A 26,179-nucleotide genomic window follows, 5' to 3' on the forward strand; every position below is an offset into this window, starting at 1 on the left:
ATGAACGGAGGTCTGACGGGTGTCCAACCACATGAGGGTGAGGAATTAATGACAGAATTTTCATTTTTGGGTGAACTAACCCTTTAAGCTGAACATGTGTGAAGCTGCGCGGCCAGAGAGAGGAGGAATGGAGAAAGAGGAGGAATGGAGAAAGAGGAGGAATGGAGAAAGAGGAGGAATGGAGAAAGAGGAGGAATGGAGAAAGAGAGCATAAGATAAGACGAGCGCGTGGGCCGCAGGAGTCCGCATGTGTGAGGGCTATTTTAGTATTAGTGAGAGAATGCTTCATGCCCTCTTCCTATCTCTGAGACAGAAGCCATACGCTATGATTAATTTCTCTCCAAGCATGTCCTACTTGTGTGTGTGTGTGTGTGTGTGTGTGTGTGGCCGTGCATGCTAGTGTTTATGTGTTTCCCCCTCGGCTCTACCTTGAGCCATCTCGGATTAACGCTACACATTTCTGCCTCTTTTTCTTGATCAGTATCTGATCGCTCCTGACAGGCTCTTTCTCCACTCACCGGCTGGGATCGATTGCGCTTCAGCCCATGTGTGTGTGTGTGTTTTACTCTTTCACTCGGCTCGTCTACGGGAGTATGTTGTCTCCCGCCTGCTGGAGACCTGCTTTCACCGATTTTCTGGCACTGTCTGTCTTACTAGCTTCTTGTAGGAAAGGAAAATCCCAAACCAGAAAGCAACATAGTGTCGGCCCAGATCCGGCCCACATCTGGTACATGTTGAATCGCCAGAATCCCCATGTTGACTGTACCAGATGTGGGCCAAGAGGCGGGATGTGGGCGGAGCTTAGGTGACGTGATAACTAACAGACAGCAGACAAACGGCAATCCACCTGTCACTCAAAGTGGCCACGCCCTTAACCCTCAATGGTACAGTGTTGCCTCCAGGCAACATAGTCTATTTTAGTTTTAGTCTATTTTACAGTCCTTACAGAAAAATGCGTTTTTTTTTTGTGATTGTTGCGGTCAAAAATCCTTGATTATGCAGCACGTTTTCTTAAAAAAATGCGATGGAAGATGCGGGATATGCAAAAACTGCGGTTTGATGAAAAAGAAAAAAAAGCACTACATCACAGAAAGTGCTGGGAATTTTTAAGTTCTCATCTTGTTTTATTGAAGACCTTAAAGCTGCACTATGTAACTTTTCCGTCCACTAGATGTCGCCTGTTCAAAACAAAGGCGTAGTTTGATGACGCCACGTTTGAGCGCAGAATCTTGGGACATGTGGTCTTCACCTCAGCCGGTGGAAAACAGTCAGGATAGGACTCGAGCAGAAATCATGTTCATGGATGCGATTATTAACATTACTGTAGTGAAGCAGAGCAGGACCGAGTGTTGTGGAGCTGAGGAACCGCAGGAGCGATTGAAGAGCGGGACTGTTATTATGGCATAGTCGCCGGCGGGACTTTTATTATGACACGGTTGCCGGCGCCACTTCCTCTTTTCCAGTCATGAGTATGAGGTAACGCAACTCTGTTTATCGTATTAGATACATCTGAGTGTGTTGAAAAGGAAGTTATGACGTTCGCGCGGCGGCTGCTATGACACTTGTTCACTCTGCAGTGAGAGTAAAGTGTTTCACTGAATAAAACCGGAAACCGAGGGTGACGCAATCGACAGGCGACTCCCTCACACCCATAGCTCACACGTCCCGGTTCCTCGGTTAAAATAGCAATTTCTCACGATATACAAATAGTTGGAAACATTTGGGATATTATAAGTACTCAACTGAACAAAATATATAACACTGGCCTAGTGGTTTCTGGATATTTTACTGCAAAAATCCTACATAGTTCACCTTTAATAATGGCTCAATTTTACAAAACATTGAGTCAAACAAGTTCTGTAGCTTTACAAAAGGAATATGCTACAACTGAAAAAATGAATAAATAACTTCCTGTTTTACAGAGGTAGCTACACAAAACAGACATTTGAGTGCTTCCAATGCACAAAGTGCAATCTCTTAAAGGGTTAGTTCACCCAAAAATGAAATTCTGTCATTAATGACTTACCCTCATGTCGTTGGACACCCGTCAGACCTCCGTTCAAATTCAGACACAAATGAAGATATTTTAGTGTAAATCTGATGCTCTGAAAGACCTCCATTGGCACACTTTACACTCTCAAGACCCTTAAAAGACACTAAAGACGTCGTTACAAAGTCCATCTCACTACAGTGGTTCTACAATAACTTTATGAATCGATGAGAATAGTTTTTGTGCTAAAACCTAAATAACGACTTATATACAGTAGTAATGACCGATTTCAAAACACAGCATCATGAAGCTTTAAAGCATTATGAATCAGTGAGTCGATTCATGATTCGGATCGCATATCAAACTGCTGAAATACGTGACTTTGGCGATCCAAACCGCTGAATCGACTCACTGATTCATAACGCTCCAAACCGCTGAATCGACTCACTGATTCATAACGCTCCAAACCGCTGAATCGACTCACTGATTCATAACGCTCCAAACCGCTGAATCGACTCACTGATTCATAACGCTCCAAACCGCTCAATCGACTCACTGATTCATAACGCTCCAAACCGCTCAATCGACTCACTGATTCATAACGCTCCAAACCGCTGAATCGACTCACTGATTCATAACGCTCCAAACCGCTGAATCGACTCACTGATTCATAACGCTCCAAACCGCTGAATCGACTCACTGATTCATAACGCTCCAAACCGCTCAATCGACTCACTGATTCATAACGCTCCAAACCGCTCAATCGACTCACTGATTCATAACGCTCCAAACCGCTCAATCGACTCACTGATTCATAACGCTTCAAACCGCTGAATCGACTCACTGATTCATAACGCTCCAAACCGTTGAATCGATTCACTGATTCATAACGCTCCAAACCGCTCAATCGACTCACTGATTCATAACGCTCCAAATCGCTGAATCGACTCACTGATTTATAACGCTCCAAACCGTTGAATCGACTCACTGATTCATAACGCTCCAAACCGCTGAATCGACTCGCTGATTCATAACGCTCCAAACCGTTGAATCGACTCACTGATTCATAACACTCCAAACCGCTGAATCGACTCACTGATTCATAACGCTCCAAACCGTTGAATCGACTCGCTGATTTATAACGCTTCAAACCGCTGAATCGACTCACTGATTCATAACGCTTCAAACCGTTGAATCGACTCACTGATTCATAACGCTCCAAACCGCTGAATCGACTCACTGATTCATAACGCTCCAAACCGCTGAATCGACTCACTGATTCATAACGCTCCAAACCGCTGAATCGACTCACTGATTCATAACGCTTCGAAGCTGTGTTTTGTCATCACACCGGGAAACTGCTTTGCTTTGGTCTTTTGCTGTTATTTGTGTTGGCAGATGGGAATGTGCGAGCTTCATCATGGTTTCAGCGATATCTATGGTTTCTCCACGGGGTTTGCAGCTTTTAGATGACGTCGGGTAATTACGTCACTTCAAAACGTTCCCATGGCAACAGGGGGAAATGGCTCTTGTGTGAAGTAAACAAACATTTTTCAACTTTCTGCTAATATATATGATTTTTTTTGCAATTTATGAAATCATGCTAGCCCGCATATTTTGCACGCGGATATAGGCAATTTACACAGCAAAAGTGCGGCGTATTTGAAAAAATCCGGCCCCCGCATAAATATGCGGACATTGGCTGATTATGCGTTAAATCATGCGATCGCATAATCACGTTTTTCTGGAGGGACTGATTTTAGTGAAGAAGAACTCAAACACTAATCAATGAAAGTGCAAAAAAGTGGTCACATGACCCACAGGGGTCCATTTTGTGTCCTGTTTCAGCACATGTGCACAGGTCACATGCCTCCATATTTTCTCCAATGAAAAGTGCATTTTTCACTCATTTCTGTCCTGTTAATCACCCACATCAAATACGAGTCGCCTTCACCGGTAAGTAAAGAAGTGTTTTCAAGAACTTTACATTATATATCATCAAATGTTTTAGAGTAAATAACAAAAAACTGTGTGTTGCCTCAAGGCGACGTTGTACCATAAAGGACTCGCATAAGGCCAGACACACTGGGTTGGTACAAATATAGTATATTTGTAAGGAAAAGAGTTAAAATTCTCAAAATGTATTTGCATTTTTGCATGATTTTGTAATGCACGCATTAGATTAGTAATTCACATACTATAACTGCGTATATTATGAAATGCACGTTTTCTATAGCACTTAAAAAAGGCATAAAACACAACCGATGAGGGTGAGGATGAGGTGTCATGTGATGAGGAAGATGAGGCTCATACTGACTATCCGGCTGGGAGAGATTGAAGATGGATATGGATATGATAACTTGACACGATAACTTGATATGATGGTTTGGTAATTGTGTTCCACGATGGTACAATGTTGCCTGAGAGCAACAGCTGAATTTGAAATGTTACTTTTTATTAAATATGAAATTCGTAAAACATTATAAACTGGATAAATGTGTTTGTTTAGGTGTCTGGTTAAAGAAGTCGATGTTTTCAATAAATATTATTTCTTTTTTCTACATGAAAATGTCAAATGTTTAAATTTGTCCGTTGTGGTACAGTGTTGCCTTGAGGCAACAAATAAAAAAATAATAAAAAAATTATGAAAAATTGTATTGCTATTGTTATAGTGTCCTATTTTAAGCAAGAAAAACACCACAAATAATTTTTTCCTCACTGAAATCATATTGCGTAGCATAGAGGGTTAATTATGCAGAACTTTAAGGCTTTATATAATGTAAACAAATGAGTTCAGTCAGAGTTCACAGTCGTCATGAAGGGCAAAATTAGCCGTATAGATCAAAATTTGTCCCAGACTGTAAACATGTGTTCTTCTGCTGTAAAGTTGGGCATTTTAACATGAGCTCAATGAGATTCTGCTCCTTCTGGAGTCTGCCTCTAGTGGCCAGTCCATGAACTGCAGTTTAACTCACTTCCGTATCGGCTTCAGGAAAAACTGCGGGAGGAGCCGCTTGGCATTTCTTCAGAAAATGTAAAAATCGAGTTTCTATTTTCATGTCCTTGGGCGTTTTCGGAGAAACATCTGAGAAAGCTGATCCTTAAACGAAACCGAACTGTGAACTCCATTAAGTCTCTATAAAAGATCAACCTCTGAGCTATGCAGTTTTCCTCTGGGCTTTTCACTTTCTCTCTGTCTCATTCCCTTCCTCCTTCCTTAACACAACGTAAGACTCAATTAGGGAGAACAGTGATGTACAGCAATGCCAATCACACCCCATTGGTCTCCTCTATGCTCAGTTAAGCTGCTTGTGTGTCAGGCCCATCTAGAGGAAGAGGGATCCGTGCTTCTTCTCGTTTTCAGCATTGGCCACTTCCCAGGAATCAATACTTTTCTGATGGTTGGCTGGATTCGGGAAAAGGTCTTCTCGTTGGGACTGATGCTTAATGTGTCTCGGCGGAAAGAGGCCTGTTCAACCCATTTGCTCCGGTAAAAATAACATACACACTCATAAATGTTCTGTGCCACATTCATGTATCATAGTTTTTACTTCACTTACTAAAAGTACATCATGTTTTTGACATGATACCATCGTAATACCAATAATAATACCGAATGGAGTTTTACTATTATTTTGAAATGCGTACATCTTATAAAAACGCTAAAAGATTATTGTGATATATATTAAATTTAATAGAACAATCCTTACATATTTCAATTGAATAATTGCACAATCCTTGCATATTTTAAATGAATAATTGAACAATACTTGCATATTTTAAATGAAAAATTGAACAATCCTTGCATATTTTAATTGAATAGTTGAACAACAATCCTTACATATTTTAATTGAATAATTGAACAATCCTTACATATTTTAATTTAATAATTGAACAATCCTTACATATTTTAATTGAATAATTGAACAATCCTTGCATATTTTAAATGAATAATTGAACAATCCTTGCATATTTTAATTGAATAATTGAACAATCCTTGCATATTTTAAATGAATAATTGAACAATCCTTGCATATTTTAAATGAATAATTTAATAATTGATCAATCCTTGCATATTTAAATGAATAATTGAATAGTTGAAAAATCCTTATATATTTTAATTGAATAATTGAACCATCCTTGCATATTTTAATTGAATAGTTGAACAACAATCCTTACATATTTTAATTGAATAATTGAACAATCCTTACATATTTTAATTGAATAATTGAACAATCCTTACATATTTTAATTGAATAATTGAACAATCCTTGCATATTTTAAATGAATAATTGAACAATCCTTGAATATTTTAAATTAATAATTTAATAATTGATCAATCCTTGCATATTTTAAATTAATAATTGAATAGTTGAACAATCCTTATATATTTTAATTGAATAATTGAACAATCCTTGCATATTTTAAATGAATAATTGAACAATCCTTGCATGTTTTAATTGAATAATTGAACAATCCTTGCCTATTTTAATTTAATAACTGAACAATCCTTGTATATTTTAATTGAATAATTGAACAATCCTTGCATATTTTAAATGAATAATTGAATAACTGAACAATCCTTGCATATTTTAATTGAATAATTGAACAATCCTTGTATATTTTAATTGAATAATTGAACAATCCTTGCCTATTTTAATTTAATAACTGAACAATCCTTGTATATTTTAAATGAATAATTGGATAATTGAACAATCCTTTCATATTTTAATTGAATAATTCTTGCATATTTTAAATTCATTATTGAATAACTGAACAATCCTTGCATATTTTAATTGAATAATTGAACAATCCTTATATATTTTAAATTAATAATTGAATAACTGAACAATCCTTGCATATTTTAAATTAATAATTGAATAATTCTTGAATATTTTAATTGAATAATTGAATAATTCTTACATATTTTAATTGAACAATTGAAAAATCCTTGCATATTTTAAATTAATAATTGAACAATCCTTGCATATTTTAAATTTATAATTGAATAACTGAACAATCCTTGCATATTTAAATTAATAATTGAATAATTCTTGCATATTTTAATTGAATAATTCTTACATATTTTAATTGAATAATTGAACAATCCTTGCATATTTTAAATTAATAATTGAACAATCCTTGCATATTTTTAACTAATAATTGAATAACTGAACAATCCCTGCATATTTTAATTTAATAATTGAACAATTCTTGCATATTTTAAATTAATAATTGAATAACTGAACAATCCTTGCATATTTTAATTTAATAATTCTTACATATGTTAATTGAATAATTGAACAATCCTTGTATATTTTAAATTAATAATTGAACAATCCTTGCATATTTTAAATTAATAATTGAATAATCAAACAATTCTTGCATATTCTAATTGAATAATTGATTAAGGATTGTTCAATTATTCAATTAAATTTGATAGAATTTTACTATTGATATACATAAATCTTAAGGCTTAATTTTTTACATTGAGTGTATATATATATATATATATATATAGTTTTGTTTTGTTGAAAAAAAATAATAATTATAAGGGAATTATTGTATTAAAAATAGTAGGATTGTACTATGATTTTATCTTATTTTATAATTAGTTTTACTTCATATTTACATTTAGTCATAGCAGACGCTTTTATCCAAAGCGACTTACAAATGATTAAATATATACAATATTAAATCTATTGTGTATATATATATATATTTGTGTTTAGATTGATGAATTGTAGAATCAATGGTCAGTGTTTATTTAAACATGAAAGTGAATACAGCAATTGAGAAATTGCCCTCCATCTAAGGTGACTATTGATTATCATTAATCCACAACTACAGCTGAATTCACACCAGGGATCAATACAATATGCATCTTTCTACCACTTTAGGTCATCGTTTCCTTCATCCCTCTCTCTCCTTACATGCACGTGCCACACATCTCTTGAATCTCAATGCCGTTTTATTCAGTCTCTTTCTCTCTTCTTTACTTCTCCTTTACTTTGTTTCTGTATAAGAGAAGTGTGATGTGTTTTTACATCAAACCTGATGCACTATAAAGAAAGATTTCGTCATCACACATTAGACAACCTAACATCAGATGGCATAATAGTATAATAGCAATAAGTCAGTAATAGTTTTTAATAGCAACAAAATGAGCAAATGAGCCAAGTGCAATGCAAAGCGTGGGATGCAGTGGGGTAAAGTGCGCCGCCACTGGACTCTAGAGCAGTGAGACGTGTTCTCTGAGTGACCAATCACACTTCTCTGTCTGACAATCCCATGGACGAGTCTGGGTTTGGCGGTTGCCAGGAGAACGGGACTTGCCTGACTGCATTGTGCCAAGTGTAAAGTTTGGTGGATGGGGGATTATGGTGTGGGGTTGTTTTTCAGCCGTTGGCCCCTTAGTTCCAGTGAAAGGAACTCTTAATGCTTCACCAAGACAATTTGGACAATTTCAAAGGCAGGCGTCCCAAAACTTTGGCAATATAGTGTGTGTGTGTGTGTGTGTGTGTGTGTATATGCCTATAATATATACTATTAAAGAGATTTTTTTTGTCCATAGTCTAAACCTAAATACTTCTCAATAATAAGAAATTGATTATAAGATTGTCTACCTCAACAGCTTTCAAAACTGACAAAAGACGTTTACTGTGAAACTGTCGGAACATGTAAACATACAGTGTGAATACAAACACACACAGCGGGGAACAGAAAAATGAATGGAAAGGAGTTTACCAGATACAGGCAACCTAAATCATGATGCAATTATCCCAACACACACACACACACACACACGTGGGAGAAAAGGACAAACTGAATGCAGGCGTGACACTCTTGTGTGTGTGAGCGAGAGAGAGGCTGACACTGTGTTTTGTTTGCTCTGATCAATACCGAGTCAAGGGCACCTGAGCAGTGTGTGTGAGGAAGAGGCAGTGTGTGTGTCGAGCAGTGTGTGTGAGGAAGAGGCAGTGTGTGTGTGTCGAGCAGACAGTGTGTGTGAGGAAGAGGCAGTGTGTGTGTCATTCGTCCCTTTCTGATCGGGCTGGCGATAACATCCTCGTGACGCAGCGACCCTGAAGGACAACTGTGTTTCACGCTCCAACTACAGACAACAAGACAAGGATGAACTCATGAATTAGGGAATTCCCACAAGATTGAATGAATTCCGACTTTATGCACATTGCACACCGAGCACAAAGAGTGTGTGTGTGTGTGTGTGTGTGTGTTGTTCACCTGTTGGTTCATCTGCACCAAACTAATTGAATGAATATGAATGCCGTTGGATTAGATAACACAGATCTTTTCTCTTCACTGGTTTTTCTCTGTCTTTTTTGCTCAGTGTTGTTGAAGCAACTGGTGCTTTGGTGATTTTAGTAGATGTTTGAAGTCAGTTTTTTAGTGCAAAACCTAATAAAATTATTGTCATAACCATACACTCTATAAATGCTGGGTTAAAAAACAACCCAATTTGGGTTTGAAAATGGACAGACCCAGCGATTGGGTTGTTTTAGCCCAGCAGTTGGGTTGATTTAACCCAGTGGTTGGATTGTTTTAGTCCATCGGTTGGGTTGTTTTAGCCCAGCAATTGGGTTGTTTTAGCCCAGCGATTGGGTTGTTTTAGCCCAGCAGTTGTGTTGTTTTAACCCAGCGGTTGGGTTGTTTTAGCCCAGTGATTGGGTTGTTTTAGCCCAGCGGTTGGGATGTTTTAGCCCAGCGGTTGTGTTGTTTTAACCCAGCGATTGGGTTGTTTGAGCCCAGCGATTGGGTTGTTTTAGCCCAGCGGTTGTGTTGTTTTAACCCAGCGGTTGTGTTGTTTTAACCCAGCGATTGGGTTGTTTGAGCCCAGCGATTGGGTTGTTTTAGCCCAGCGATTGGGATGTTTTAGCCCAGCGGTTGTGTTGTTTTAACCCAGCGGTTGTGTTGTTTTAACCCAGCGGTTGGGTTGTTTGAGCCCAGCGATTGGGTTGTTTGAGCCCAGCGATTGGGTTGTTTTAGCCCAGCGATTGGGTTGTTTTAGCCCAGCGGTTGGGATGTTTTAGCCCAGTGGTTGGGTTGTTTTAGCCCAGCGATTGGGTTGTTGTAGCCCAGTGGTTGGGATGTTTATAGCCTAGCGGTTGGGATGTTTTAGCCCAGCGGTTGTGTTGTTTTAACCCAGCGGTTGGGTTGTTTGAGCCCAGCGATTGGGTTGTTTTAGCCCAGCGATTGGGTTGTTTTAGCCCAGCGGTTGGGATGTCTTAGCCCAGCGGTTGTGTTGTTTTAACCCAGCGGTTGGGTTGTTTGAGCCCAGCGATTGGGTTGTTTTAGCCCAGCGATTGGGTTGTTTTAGCCCAGCGATCAGGTTGTTTTAGCCCAGCGGTTGGGTTGTTTTAACCCAGCGATTAGGTTGTTTTAGCCCAGCGATTGGGATGTTTTAGCCCAGCGGTTTGGTTGTTTTAACCCAGCAATTGTGTTGTTTTAACCCAGTGGTTGGGTTGTTTTAGCCCAGCGATTGGGATGTTTTAGCCCAGCGGTTGGGTTGTTTTAACCCAGCGATCAGGTTGTTTTAGCCCAGCGGTTGGGTTGTTTTAGCCCAGCGGTTTGGTTGTTTTAACCCAGCGATTGTGTTGTTTTAACCCAGTGGTTGGGTTGTTTTAGCCCAGCGGTTGGGTTGTTTTAACCCAGCGATTGTGTTGTTTTATCCCAGTGGTTGGGTTGTTTTAACCCAGCGGTTGGGTTGTTTTAGCCCAGCGGTTGGGATGTTTTAACCCAGCGAATGAAACAACCCAATTGCTGGGTTTGTCCATTTTCAACCCAACTTGGGTTGTTTTTAACCCAGCATTAGTATATCTCAAAGTATTACGATTTGAAACATCCCTGTGCCAGGGTATACTAACACAGTACTTTTTGTATGGAGCACTGTGGTTGGATCATGGTGTAAATTGGACGTTTCATCCCAATACAATCTGATATTAAATGCCAATTTAGTTTTTTCTTTTCATATAAAAAAAAAAAAATCTTAGAAATATATATAGTTTTTTTTAGTTTTTTATTACATGTTGCAACATTTGATCAATGCATTGATCGATATGCATAAAACCCAATGGAACTACTATAGTACATATCTAAAAATGTTGGCATTATCATGGTATCATGTCAAATAATCGGCACCTTTTTTGTTATTGCATGGTATAATGGCATCGTTTTTTGACATGTACTAAAATAAAATAAAATATTTTTTTTTTTTTGCAAATAAAACTACTTGTAAATACACGTTTAATGTAATGAGTTTAATCATTTGTGAAATTTAGTGTGAAAATACTTTGAAAGTAAATCTTACACCCCCCAAAACATGTATTGGCGATGACATCAGGTGGTATGGTAGTCAAATATGTTAAATAGGACCTAAAGGAAACCATGTTCCATTTTCAACATATTATATTTCACATAGTCTCGGTCATATTTAATGCGTGTAGTGTGGATACGGTCTTTCCTAGACGCGCGCCCCCGTCTGTCGCGCAGTGATAGCGCGCGCTTCCCCCGCTCTTCTCTGAGAGAGAGAGAGAGAGAGAGAGAGAGAGAGAGAGAGAGAGAGAGAGAGCGAGCAAATAAGGCTAAGCAGCGGCAGCATCAGCGCGCCAGTGGCGGCAGCAGCGTCTCCGAACTGCCTTGTCTCGGGCCAATCATTCCCTCAGCCCCGTTACCGATTGTGATTTAACAGCGGCTTTGGATCTTAACGAGCCCTCTCCATCCGCGTCGACACCTCGGCGTCAGTCTTCGTTCGCTTGACCACCGGTTCCGTTTATTATCTACCCAGTTTCTTCAATTTTTAATGGAAAATGGCGTTGTTTGCTCAGTCCTCCGGTCTGTTCTACGTCCTCTCCGTGCAAACGGTGCTGCTCCTCAGCGTCTCCTCACCGGGAACGGCGACGCTCCTCTTCCCCCAGCACTACACGTAAGTACCCCGAGCGCGGAACGCGTCCTCCGCGCGCGTTTCGCAGCGCCCCAGTTTCCCGAGATCCCTCCGTTTACGCGTCAGTTTGTTTTTATTTTCAATCACCGTTCATGTTTGTAGTCCCGAGCCATTCTTCGCGGTTGTTTGCCATTACCAAGGAGGCTCGCCGTTGAATTATTGATTCACAGAGGCGTGTGGTGGTGTTGATGCGTTCGCTGTCATGTTACCGATCACGGGTACGGTAACGACGGGAGCGTGTTCCGCACGTTTCAACGCTGCTACTTTTTGACAAGAAGCGTATCAGGATTCCCACGGTCACGAATAACCTGGAAATGTCAGGGAATTCAACTAAAAAAATGGGAAAAGTCATGTTAGGACTCTTTAAAATAATAATAATATAACGTCCTTGGTCAGGTTAATAGCGTGTTTCTTTAAAAACGCATGATTTTTGTCTGTGACCTGTTAGGTATTGATTATTGCAGCCTAGAGGAGATTTGATTGCTCAGATGTTTAGCTTTCCAGCATGAACTTTGCCTGAGACACAAGTGAGACAACTGTTGACATGCAGCAAGAGAATACAGCTCTTGCAAAAAACTGCATTTATCCTGAAATGCAAGCGTAAAGTTTAGCATTGGTTGTTGCAGGAGCCTATAGACATATAGAGATGCACTGGAGTCATTTGACCTGGGGGGATGTAAAGCGGCTCGTGTTTGCTCTGGAGTGTGTACGGCGCGCCAGCTGCTTTCTGCGGGTGTTGGGTCGGTGCCAGTCGCGTGCTCGTGTGGGGCAGAGGCTGGATCTGTCCGCGGTGTGCCCACACATGCCAGTCCCCGGTGGATTATCTCGTCTCACATGCTGGATGAAATCAGAGAATTCGGATGCCGTTTATGTAAGGTCTTACGTAATGCAAAATTAACTTGTGTGTGGTCTTATTGTGCACATTAGGATATTATGTGCGATTTCTTTTTATACTGGAAGTGATGGCTCTCTCAAGTCAACTGGTGGGTTGAAATCAAAAATCTGTTCAGATCGGGTTGGCATACACTGAACATGTGCATGAAGAAGAGCTCCTCAAACTGGAAATGAGCATTTGTGAAATTAGCATCACCTCCAGAGTTGATCACATTGTCTTAATGTCGCAATATTATCAACTTTTAACTATTGTATTTTATTCATATATCACTGTAAAAAAATGTTTAAGACATTGCAACTTAAAATAATGAGTTGAAAAATATTGTTGTTTTATCCGGATACCTTAAAAATATTAAGTTCATTGAAATAAAAAATTTGAGTTAATGTAATGAAGGACAAACTCACAATATTATGTTATCTGAAGCACATTCATTTCCTTGTGATAAATCATCAAAATATTTAAGTTTTTACTGTGTATAACATAAAAAGTTGCTTATTTTAACTTATTTTGATGAGTTAAAGCAATGTTTATTGATTATATATTTGTTAAAATGTATAATTCATCAATTTGTTCCTTTTTTATTTTATTTTATTCATGCACACTGTAAAAAAAGTTGCTTCCTTAAATTTTTAAGTACAATCAACTTTGATGTTTAAGTCTATGCAACTTAAATGACATTAAACTGACTTAAAATAACGAGTTGAATCTTGTCATTGCAAAAAAAATATTGTTGGTTTAACTTAAAAAAGTAAGTTATCCGGATGCCTTTAAAATATTAAGTTCATTGAAATTAAAAATGTAAAGGAGAAACTCAAAATATGTTATCTGAACCACATTAATTACCTAAATTAATTTGACAAAATCATTTTTTTTTGATAAATCATGAAAATATTTTAGTTTTTACTGTGTGTAACATAAAAAGTTGCTTATTTTAACTTATTTTGATAAGTTAAAGCCATGTTTATTGCTTATTAAACTGACTTAAAATAATGAGTTAAATCTTGTCAATGCAAAAAATATTGTTGGTTTAACTTAAAAAAGTAAGTTATCCGGATGCCTTAAAAATATGAAGTTCATTGAAATTAAAAATTTGAGTTAATGCAATGAAGGAAAAACTCAAAATATAATGCTATCTGAACCACATTCATTTCCTTGTAATAAAATCATGAAAATATTTTAGTTTTTACTGTGTATAACATAAAAAGTAGCTTATTTTAACTTATTTTGACGAGTTAAAGCAATGTTTATTGATTATATATTTATCACTGTGTATAATTCATCAGTTTTTTTCCTTTTTTATTTTTTTATTTTATTCATGTACACTGAAAAAGTTGCTCTCTTAAATTTTTAAGGTACAATCAACTTTGATGTTTAAGTCATTGCGACTTAAATTACATTAAACTGACTTAAAATAATGAGTTGAATCTAAAAAAGTCAGATATCTGGTTGTCTTAAAAAATATTAAGCTCATTGAAATTAAAAATGTAAAGGAGATTGGTTTAAACAACAGACACTCAAAATATTATGTTATCTGAACCACATTAATAACCTAAATTAATTTGAAAAAATATTTTTTTTACAAATCTCGAAAATGTGCTTATTTTAACTTATTTTGATGAGTTAAAGCAATGCAAAAACATGTTTATTGATCATATTATTTCTTCCAGTGTATAATTAATCCGTTAATTTGAGCTCACTTACAAAATACATGATTGTGCACCGTTTAAATGTAATTTTGTAAAAATGAGAATGCCTTTTTATATTTCTTTTATTACATTTTAAGGATTCAGGGAATAAATAATCAGTCTAAATATTTATGTTTTGTCACAAAACATGAATTTCTTTGTATTCCATTCTGTAGATTATAAAATATATATTTTAATATATTTGATTATTATGTCTCCCTTTGATACATTATTATCACTGTCAAATGCAATTATTATTAATAATAGTAATAATAATGTGAGGCGGTGATAATGATTCAGCTTTGTTCGGTATACAGTTTTAGATTTTACACTTTGACAGAATTGTAATATAGATATACGATGCATTATTTCATGCTTAGCACGATAGTAATTAACCCATAGGTCTTGGAGAACAGGATCGTGCGTTTATGAAAGGATTGTTTCACTTCCCAAAGAGCGCAGCATATGTAATCTGTCAACCTTGATAAGCGACGTCTATCAAGCTGTCAGAGTCGCTGCCAGAGAACAAATAGTGCATGTCTGGGGTAGCATTACGGCTAAATAGTACATTAGGCTGCTTTTCAACTCTTGTATGGTTAATAACTGATAATCTTCTTCATAATACGGTGATATGGACTATCTTTGGCTCGCTCTGTTGGTGTGTTTTTCTGCTTGCGGTGTTGTGGCCTGTAGTCACAGAGATTTGCAACGCTTATTTTGCAGAAGGCTTCGAGCCTCGAGGCCGTCTCCTCTTTACCAAAGCCAGTCAGTAAGCCAGCATGACCACTACAGAGAAGGATTTCACAAAAGCAGGAAATTCAATCAATAACCAAAGCGAAGTCATAGCAGTGATCAAGCGTGCGTGCGTTTATCAAAGCTTGTTGCATTCAGTGTTTCAGTCTGATATACGTAAATTGGTCCTCGTATCAAATCTTGCAGTCACGGCTCTGAGTGGTGTGGAGGAAGTGATGGTGTTGCTTTTAAAGCTCTTCCCATGCCAGCGTTTTAAGGCATCATATGCACGCTATTTCGAAAGGTAGCAAGATGCTAGGCAAAGCAGATATTGATTGTAAATGTAGTTCATTCATTATAAAAAGTCTAAAATCGGCCCTCATTATTTGAGGGGACGGCCATTTTGTAGTGGTGGACGTTATTCAGTGCACTGCCCATGCACACACTTGGCTCGAAATTGCATCTATTTTGGCCTCTCGGGGAAAAATGGTAACAAATGAGGGGTCATCACACACACACACACACGCAGATTCTACAGGTCTTGTGTTAATCTTGAGTATCTGTAGAGTAGTGTTGATCCTTCATATCTCCCAAGAGTCTTTAGTTTATCATATTTATAAAAGACAGACACACTGTACCGATTCTTTCTGAAAACAGCCGAGTCCGTGGAGGCGTGCAGTGGGCGGAGCTAAAGACACACACACACACACACACACACACACACACACACACACACACACACACACACACACACACACACACACACACACACACACACACACACACACACACACACACACACACACACACACACACACACACACACACACACACACACACACACACACACACACACACACACACACACACACACACACACACACACACTCTTTCTACCAGTCTCATGTTAATCTTTTTATTGATTATATATTTGTTACTGTGTATAATTCATTAGTTTGTTCCTTTTTTATTTCATTTTATTCATGCACACAGTAAAAAAGTTGCTCCCTTAAATTTTGAAGTACAATAAACTTTAAGTCTATGCAACCTAAATTACATTAAACTGACTTGAAATAACAAGTTGAATCTTGTCAATGCAAAAAATATTGTTGGTTTAACTTAAAAAAAGTAAGTTATTTGGATGCCTTAAAATATTAAGTTCTTTGAAATTAAAAATCTAAAGGAGAAACTCAAAATATTATGTTATCTGAACCACATTAATTACCTAAATTAATTTGACAATTTTTTTTTGTTTGATAAATCATGAAAATATTTTAGCTTTTACTGTGTGTAATATAAAAAGTTGCTTATTTTAACTTATTTTGATGAGTTAAAGCAATTTTAATTTATTATATATTTGTTACTGTGTATAATTCATCAGTTTATTCCTTTTTAATTTTATTTTATTCATGCACACTGTAAAAAAGTTGCTCCCTTAAATTTTTAAGTACAATCAACTTTGATGTTTAAGTCATCGCAACTTAAATGACATTAAACTGACTTAGAATAATGAGTTGAGTGCAGTGGGCGGAGCTAAAGAGACACACACACAAACACGCACACACAGTGCAGTGGGCGGAGCTAAAGAGACACACACACACACACACACACAGTACAGTGGGCGGAGCTAAAGAGACACACACATACACGCACACACAGTGCAGTAGGCGGAGCTAAAGAGACACACACATACACGCACACAGTGCAGTGGGCGGAGCTAAAGAGACACACACACATACACGCACACACAGTGCAGTGGGCGGAGCTAAAGAGACACACACACATACACGCACACACAGTACAGTGGGCGGAGCTAAAGAGACACACACACATACACGCACACACAGTGCAGTGGGCGGAGCTAAAGAGACACACACACATACACGCACACACAGTGCAGTGGGCGGAGCTAAAGAGACACACACACATACACGCACACACAGTGCAGTGGGCGGAGCTAAACAGACACACACATACACGCACACACAGTGCAGTGGGCGGAGCTAAACAGACACACACATACACGCACACACAGTGCAGTGGGCGGAGCTAAAGAGACACACACACATACACGCACACACAGTGCAGTGGGCGGAGCTAAAGAGACACACACACATACACGCACACACAGTGTAGTGGGCGGAGCTAAAGAGACACACACACATACACGCACACACAGTGCAGTGGGCGGAGCTAAAGAGACACACACACATACACGCACACACAGTGCAGTGGGCGGAGCTAAAGAGTCACACACACATACACGCACACACAGTGCAGTGGGCGGAGCTAAAGAGTCACACACACATACACGCACACACAGTGCAGTGGGCGGAGCTAAAGAGTCACACACACACATACACGCACACACAGTGCAGTGGGCGGAGCTAAAGAGTCACACACACACACATACACGCACACACAGTGCAGTGGGCGGAGCTAAAGAGTCACACACACATACACGCACACACAGTGCAGTGGGCGGAGCTAAAGAGTCACACACACATACACGCACACACAGTGCAGTGGGCGGAGCTAAAGAGTGACACACATACACGCACACACAGTGCAGTGGGCGGAGCTAAAGAGACACACACACATACACGCACACACAGTGCAGTGGGCGGAGCTAAAGAGACACACACACATACACGCACACACAGTGCAGTGGGCGGAGCTAAAGAGACACACACACATACACACACACAGTGCAGTGGGCGGAGCTAAAGAGACACACACACATACACGCACACACAGTGCAGTGGGCGGAGCTAAAGAGACACACACACATACACGCACACACACAGTGCAGTGGGCGGAGCTAAAGACACACACACATACACGCACACACAGTGCAGTGGGCGGAGCTAAAGAGACACACACACATACACGCACACACAGTGCAGTGGGCGGAGCTAAAGAGACACACACACATACACGCACACACAGTGCAGTGGGCGGAGCTAAAGAGACACACATACACGCACACACAGTGCAGTGGGCGGAGCTAAAGAGACACACACACATACACGCACACACACTGTGCAGTGGGCGGAGCTAAAGAGACACACACACATACACGCACACACAGTGCAGTGGGCGGAGCTAAAGAGACACACACACATACACGCACACACAGTGCAGTGGGCGGAGCTAAAGAGACACACACACATACACGCACACACACTGTGCAGTGGGCGGAGCTAAAGAGACACACACACATACACGCACACACAGTGCAGTGGGCGGAGCTAAAGAGACACACACACATACACGCACACACACAGTGCAGTGGGCGGAGCTAAAGAGACACACACACATACACGCAAACACAGTGCAGTGGGCGGAGCTAAAGAGTCACACACACATACACGCACACACACAGTGCAGTGGGCGGAGCTAAAGAGTCACACACATACACGCACACACAGTGCAGTGGGCGGAGCTAAAGAGTCACACACATACACGCACACACAGTGCAGTGGGCGGAGCTAAAGAGACACACACACATACACGCACACACAGTGCAGTGGGCGGAGCTAAAGAGTCACACACATACACGCACACACAGTGCAGTGGGCGGAGCTAAAGAGTCACACACATACACGCACACACAGTGCAGTGGGCGGAGCTAAAGAGACACACACACATACACGCACACACAGTGCAGTGGGCGGAGCTAAAGAGACACACACACATACACGCACACACAGTGCAGTGGGCGGAGCTAAAGAGACACACACATACACGCACACACAGTGCAGTGGGCGGAGCTAAAGAGACACACACACATACACGCACACACACTGTGCAGTGGGCGGAGCTAAAGAGACACACACACATACACGCACACACAGTGCAGTGGGCGGAGCTAAAGAGACACACACACATACACGCACACACAGTGCAGTGGGCGGAGCTAAAGAGACACACACACATACACGCACACACACTGTGCAGTGGGCGGAGCTAAAGAGACACACACACATACACGCACACACAGTGCAGTGGGCGGAGCTAAAGAGACACACACACATACACGCACACACAGTGCAGTGGGCGGAGCTAAAGAGACACACACACATACACGCACACACAGTGCAGTGGGCGGAGCTAAAGAGACACACACACATACACGCACACACACTGTGCAGTGGGAGGAGCTAAAGAGACACACACACATACACGCACACACAGTGCAGTGGGCGGAGCTAAAGAGACACACACACATACACGCACACACAGTGCAGTGGGCGGAGCTAAAGAGACACACACACATACACGCACACACACTGTGCAGTGGGAGGAGCTAAAGAGACACACACACATACACGCACACACAGTGCAGTGGGCGGAGCTAAAGAGACACACACACATACACGCACACACACACACTGTGCAGTGGGCAGAGCTAAAGAGACACACACACATACACGCACACACTGTGCAGTGGGAGGAGCTAAAGAGACACACACACATACACGCACACACAGTGCAGTGGGCGGAGCTAAAGAGACACACACATACACGCACACACAGTGCAGTGGGCGGAGCTAAAGAGTCAGCTTCCCAAATATATTCAAAATAAAAACAATCTCATAACATTATTTAATGCAATTGTAATTTTTCAGTGTAAATTATTTCATTTGATTGGTAACAATCCTATAGTGTCTTATTATTCTAATTGAATTCATCAAATTTAAGAACTTAAAATAACAGATGAAGTATATATTTAATAAGATTAGGGGAAAAATGCCCTTTATAATGGTAAATATCACAAATATGCAGATTTAAATATGTCATAGCTGATAGAACACTGATTTATGAGAATATTGCTTCAGAATAAATTATATTTACAACACAAAAATCCTTTTTTTTTTTCCCAGACAAAGCAACTTTTTTATTTGGACAATTAAATGACTGATTTACTTGCACATGGCAAGGTTTAATGTTGGGCCCTTATAATATATATATACACACCAATCAAGCATAACATTATGACCTAATATATAATATTGTGTTGGTCCCTGACCCGTTGAGGCATTGACTCCACTAGACCCCTGAAGGTGTTCTGTAATATCTGGCACCAAGATGTTAGCAGCAGATCCTTTAAGTCCTGTAAGTTGTGAGGTGGGGCCTCCACGGATCGGACTTGTTTCTTGAGCCCACAGATGCTCGATTGGATTGAGATCTGGGGAATTTGGAGGCCAAGTCAACGCCTCAAACTTGTTTTGAAACGGAGCCTAATTGTCATCAAACCCTGGTTTTGACTGAGATTGTGTAGGTCATACACAGGTCAGCACAATTCTCTAACTGAGAAGATTTAGGGTGTTTTGTATAATGATGACGGACATGCGCTCTGCTGGTTCTGATTACGGCACGCTGGTTAATGTCTAAATGACTCAGCACTTAAATTATTAATTTGGAGAGGAAAGTAACCTCTTCTCAGTGACACAAACCGAGTCTCCCGTTTTCTTTCATCCCTTTTCTTCCTTTTATGTTGAGCTCACTGACAAATGATTATGCACCTTTTAAATGTACCGTCTAAAAATGAGAATGCCTTTTATATATTTTTTTTAATAAAATGTTATGGTAGCTAATAGGATTCAGGGAGTAAATAGCCATAATTTGTCTAAATTAGTGATGTGAATGTTTACGTTTTGCCACTTCCTGTGGGGGTGTGGCTAATTCCATTCAAATTCCAGCTCATTCATGGAAATTAGAATTTTTATTGATAGTGTTTTTATTATTATTATTATTGGTAATATTTTGTTAAGTCACAGTCCAGAATGGAATATATTATCTATAAATATCTATTTATTTGTGATAAGAATATCAGTAATTATGCCTCATTACACTCAAAAAAATGCTTGGTTAAAAATAACCCAAGTTGGGTTGAAAATGGACTAACCCAGCGATTGGGTTGTTTTAAACCAGCAGTTGGGTTGTTTTAAACCAGCAGTTGGGTTGTTTTAAACCAGCAGTTGGGTTGTTTTAAACCAGCAGTTGGGTTGTTTTAAGCCAGCGATTGGGTTGTTTTAAGCCAGCAGTTGGGTCGTTTTAAGCCAGCGATTGGGTTTTTTTAAGCCAGCAGTTGGGTCGTTTTAAGCCAGCGATTGGGTTTTTTTAAGCCAGCAGTTGGGTTGTTTTAAACCAGCAGTTGGGTTGTTTTAAACCAGCAGTTGGGTTGTTTTAAACCAGCAGTTGGGTTGTTTTAAACCAGCAGTTGGGTTGTTTTAAACCAGCAGTTGGGTTGTTTTAAACCAGCAGTTGGGTTGTTTTAAACCAGCAGTTGGGTTGTTTTAAGCCAGCGATTGGGTTGTTTTAAGCCAGCAGTTGGGTCGTTTTAAGCCAGCGATTGGGTTTTTTTAAGCCAGCAGTTGGGTTGTTTTAACCCAGCAGTTGGGTTGTTTTAAGCAAACGTTTAACCCAACCACTGGGTTAAAACAACCCAATCGCTGGGTTAAATCAACCCAATCTCTGGGTTAAAACAACCCCATTGCTGGGTTAAAACAACCCAATCCCTGGATTAAAACAACCCAATCTCCGGGTTAAAACAACCAAATCGCTGGCTTAAAACAACCCAATCCCTGGGTTAAAACAACCCAATCGCTGGGTTAACCCAGCATTTTTTAGAGTGTAGTATTACCGTAAGTCGATTATTGATGCAATAATCAAGCATCATGTGCTATTAAAAAGAGAAAGTTTGAACTGTAAGCTGCATACAGAATAAAATCTGATATTGATTTATATAATATTGAAAATCGTGTCTCAGTGGAGGGTGTATTTGTGTGTGTGTGGTGCGCTGTCCGTGGTGCTGAAGCTTTACGTATGCGCTGGTCAATGTGCAATGAACAAAAACACAACTTTTTCAAGACTGTAAGGACGAAATATCACCCAAGAACATTTCTCCATTGTGATTGTATGTAGAGCTTGTGTGGGTTGCTACTGTCCCAGGATCAGTGTATGATTCTCAGACAGGAACTCGTTTCCTTTTGCATATAGATATCATGTTATATTTGATTCTGAACACAATGACCCGTAGCGTCTGTTGGAGGTAATGTGAGGATTACATATCAAACATGGTTTTTTGTGTGATTTATCCTGGAATCTGCCTCTGAAGCCTGGCTCTGAACGAGCACTGGATCCTTCACTGCTGGGTTTGTGGTATTGGAGCGGGGATATCGAGGCTGGTTGGTAAGGCGACTTCAAAGAGCAGAGATTTTTGGAAAGAGAAGTTGTCAGAGATGGAAAGTGGGCCAGTGTGAACCAATTAGAGCCCTGCATGGGCCTCAAAACTAGGCCCTAGCCCGACCCGAGTCCGACTGGAGCCCGTGTTTTATTTTATCCTCCCTATTACACATTAGTTGCAGCCAGTGTTGGGGAAATTTACTTTGAAAAGTAATGCATTACAATATTGCGTTACTCCCTTAAAAAGTAACTAATTGAGTTACTTAGTTCCTTTTTAAGAAATGTAATGCGTTACGTTACTTTAGCGTTACTTTTTCTCACCTGGGCTGGGCTTGTTTTTGTTTTGTTTTTATAACAAAAAAGTTATATTTTTGTAAAGACCTCTTCATACCAAAATTGAAATAATAAGCCCCAGGATGAGGTAAAAATGCAGATTCCCTCATGAACAGTAGAGGGCGCAGCTCTGGATAATGGAAGAATAGGACGCAGGAGAAAAAAGTTTTACCAATAAAAACAGAAAATCTAGTCATTTTCATCATCAAAGGTCAGCAGCAAGACATTGGAAAATTAAATATAAAGGTAGATTACATGCATAAAAATAGTTGTTTTATTTGACATTTAATCATTGGAGGTATATTCTTAGTATTCTGCATTTGACTGATTTTATTATTTTTGAGGAGTACAGAATCTTTATTGTGCAAGTGAGATAAATAAATGCTCACATTTAGTCTGGAACTAATTTAACCCTCATGTTTACACACACACACACACACACACACACACACACACACACACACACACACACACACACACACACACACACACACACACACGCCTCTGTACTTATTTTTCTCCACATGGGGGCAGGAGAGCTGTCAGTCAAATTAATGTGAAAAAGTAACTCAGATATTTTGTTGTAAATTTGAAGTTACTTTACTAGTTACTTGGAAAAAGTCATATTATTACGTAACTCAAGTTACTTGTAATGCGTTACCCCTGGTTTCAGCCATTAAAATAGTTCAGTTTTGTTTTTAATGTCAAAGTAGTTATATTTTGTTTCTTTATTAAGTTAATTTATACAAATGTTTGAAGCATTTTTTTGTTTGTTAAATTAAAGTTTTTGCTCTTTAAAGTGATGACCAAGCGGCCGACAGTGAGTTAACCCAACGCTTTAGCCTCTGAAATCAACACTTGACTTGTCTTGCTTATAAAATCCATATAAAACACTTAAAGCGTTGTTTAAACGTTTAGCCTCTATCACCACCATCACAGTAAAAAGGCATTTTTGACCAGATGAGGCAGGCAGATCGCAACGGCGCGCAAATGAAACGGGCTACACAATCGGAACAAATAAAAATAAAAAAAATGTGCAGGTTGTCTTGGCTTATGTGGCGTTCACACCGGACGCTTGAACATTTTGAGTTTACTCACTTCAATCACGCGTGACATTCACTGCACAACAGACGTGAATTTGCGTAATGGGCGGGGCTTCTGCCAGCGGCTCGTCTCGTTGAGAAATGTCTGACATGGGCTGTGTTTACACGTCTTTTTTTTGTTAAAATCTACTGTTAATGTGTGACAAAACGTAGTTTTAAGACTTTTTCAGGCGATAATGTAGTTGTTTAAAGCTCAAATATGTGGTTTATTTATATAAAGAGTGCCTATTTGAACATGTAATCTGGCGTTTGTGTAGTTGTGAGCTCCAGTGGATCAGCGGCGCTCATTAACCCGGTGAGATCAGCCTTTCCTCGGCCAGTTCTTCTGCCGCTGGCTCTGATGTCTCTGTGGCGGCTCCAGCTATAATTCGTCTTGTAACGGCCGATCTTTGCTCTCATGGATCTATAATTTGTTCCCTGGCGAATCGTTTAGACTGAAGGCAAAGAGAAGTTTCATTACTTTATATTTTTAGGCTATAACTGTACGTTGCAGTTGTAACGTTAGCCGACTAGCTCTGACTTTGAATGTTTGACTGAATTATTTGCTTTATTTCATGTTTAGCTTATTATACCTTTTACTTATACCTTTGTATTATTGATTAAACATAAACTTGCATTTAACAAAAAGAGACTGGGTTGTTTTTCATGTCATTTAATGTTATCACAGTGATAATCATATTGTCTGAACCAGATATTAATATACAGATTTTCTCCTCATTGTTGTCACTACTAGAGCAAGCTCCTGATTGGTTAACGCGGCGCGAAATATCCGGCAAAGTTCAGATTTTTCAACTTGAGCGAATCGCGCGTTCAAAACGCTCAATTCCGCCTCAATCGCGCGAATCGCGCCGCAGAATGCCATTTCGCGTCTCTGCATTGACTTAACATGTAAATTACTCGCGCGAATCGCGTCCGGTGTGAACGCACCATTAGGATATGTGCGATATAAGAGATTACACCTCTCCGCGAGATGAATATAAATCCGATCTTCAATTCCCGCGCTATATGCACATTTAACGGAGTTCATGTCAATGAAAACAACCGATATGAGCACTTTATTCATCAGCTCATCTCAACATCAGAGACCGCATTATGAGAACGAGCGACCGAAACACTGCTAAGAGCCTTTAGTCTCATTAGTTTATGAAGATGGTTGTGTTTTTGAGCATCTCAGACTTAGCTTATTACCAGTTTCACTTTTTGCGTGTTGGCTTGCTTTACTCATTTGCGGCGATGCGTCAGTCTTGACAGTTGTGGACTCGCGATATCATGGTCTCATGTTGTTTCCACCAGCGCAGCACATCTCATTGTTTCTTTTAATTATTGAATGTCTCAAATATAAAATGAAGGAGAAGCCTAAAAAGGCCCGAAGCCCGGCCCGCGTTTGAGGTATGACGGGAAAATTGGCCGGTCGGGCTCGGGCAGAAATGCAGGACTCTAGAACCAATACTCCACCAGTGCTGTCATCACTACATTTGGCAATTATTGATTGATTTGACAAAAAAGTCTTTGGGCAATGTTCTGCAAGGAAACCTTTGGTCCTCCATCCATGTGGATGTTACTTTGACACGTCCCACCTGCCTAAGCATTAATGAGCCCATGTCCAGCCTTTAAAGAGCACCTATTATGGCATTTAAAATGTTCCAAATATTGTTTTAGAAGTCCCCAACAACAGTTTTGCATGCATGCAATGACAAAAAAGACTTTAGTTTTCTTATAATATGCATTTATTTTTACCTGTTTTGACAGCGATTCTCAAATGATTCCTTTAGTGATTCACTTTTCAAAACCCCGCCTTTACGTGACGCTGATCTGCGGTGATTGGTCCGATGACCCAGTCAGTTGTGATTGGTTTAGTCTGTGCAGATATTTTCGGAAACAGAACGCCCATCAAAGTCTTATAGTGACAGTAATTTGTTAATATGTGTCAGGAGTTATGAATATGAAAACCGCGTCGGTACCGTTTGATTGTAATATGAGCCTCAGCTGATCTCATTCATAAAAAAACTCCTCTATTATCCTCACGAAGACTCGCGACAAATCAACATCCCTCAGGGCTTTTAGTTCAAAAGTGTGCAGATGAGGAGACATATTGATAGATTCTCATATGTCTGTGTCAAATTTCTAAACAGAGGAGTATTTTTTTTATTCAATACTTCCTCAAAATGCGCAGATGTAGCCTAATCATGAGCGATTGAGTCTCTTATGTGTTGTTTTCAGCTCATCCTGGCAGCCGGAGGGCGCTCTGAGCACATGTAGTCCATATATGGCACAGATAGACGAAGAAGA

General features: G+C 39.6%; 1 protein-coding gene across 3 annotated transcripts in view; it reads left to right on the top strand.

Annotated features, from left to right (window-relative positions):
* The first annotated feature begins 11,532 nt into the window (after positions 1-11,532).
* Positions 11,533-26,179, top strand: part of cacna2d2a (calcium channel, voltage-dependent, alpha 2/delta subunit 2a) — a 399,611-nt gene continuing 384,964 nt past the window's right edge. For 2 of the 3 annotated variants that reach the window (XM_079841618.1, XM_079841619.1), the window contains exon 1: positions 11,533-11,933. In XM_079841618.1, coding sequence (XP_079697744.1) covers positions 11,818-11,933 — 116 coding nt within the window. In that variant the 5' untranslated portion in view covers positions 11,533-11,817. The remainder of the gene's footprint in view (positions 11,934-26,179) is intronic. The other variant, XM_079841620.1, reaches the window with a different exon arrangement.

This window comes from Gobio gobio (genome assembly GCF_949357685.1).
Source record: "Gobio gobio genome assembly, chromosome: 17".
In the NCBI taxonomy this organism is placed as follows: domain Eukaryota; kingdom Metazoa; phylum Chordata; class Actinopteri; order Cypriniformes; family Gobionidae; genus Gobio; species Gobio gobio.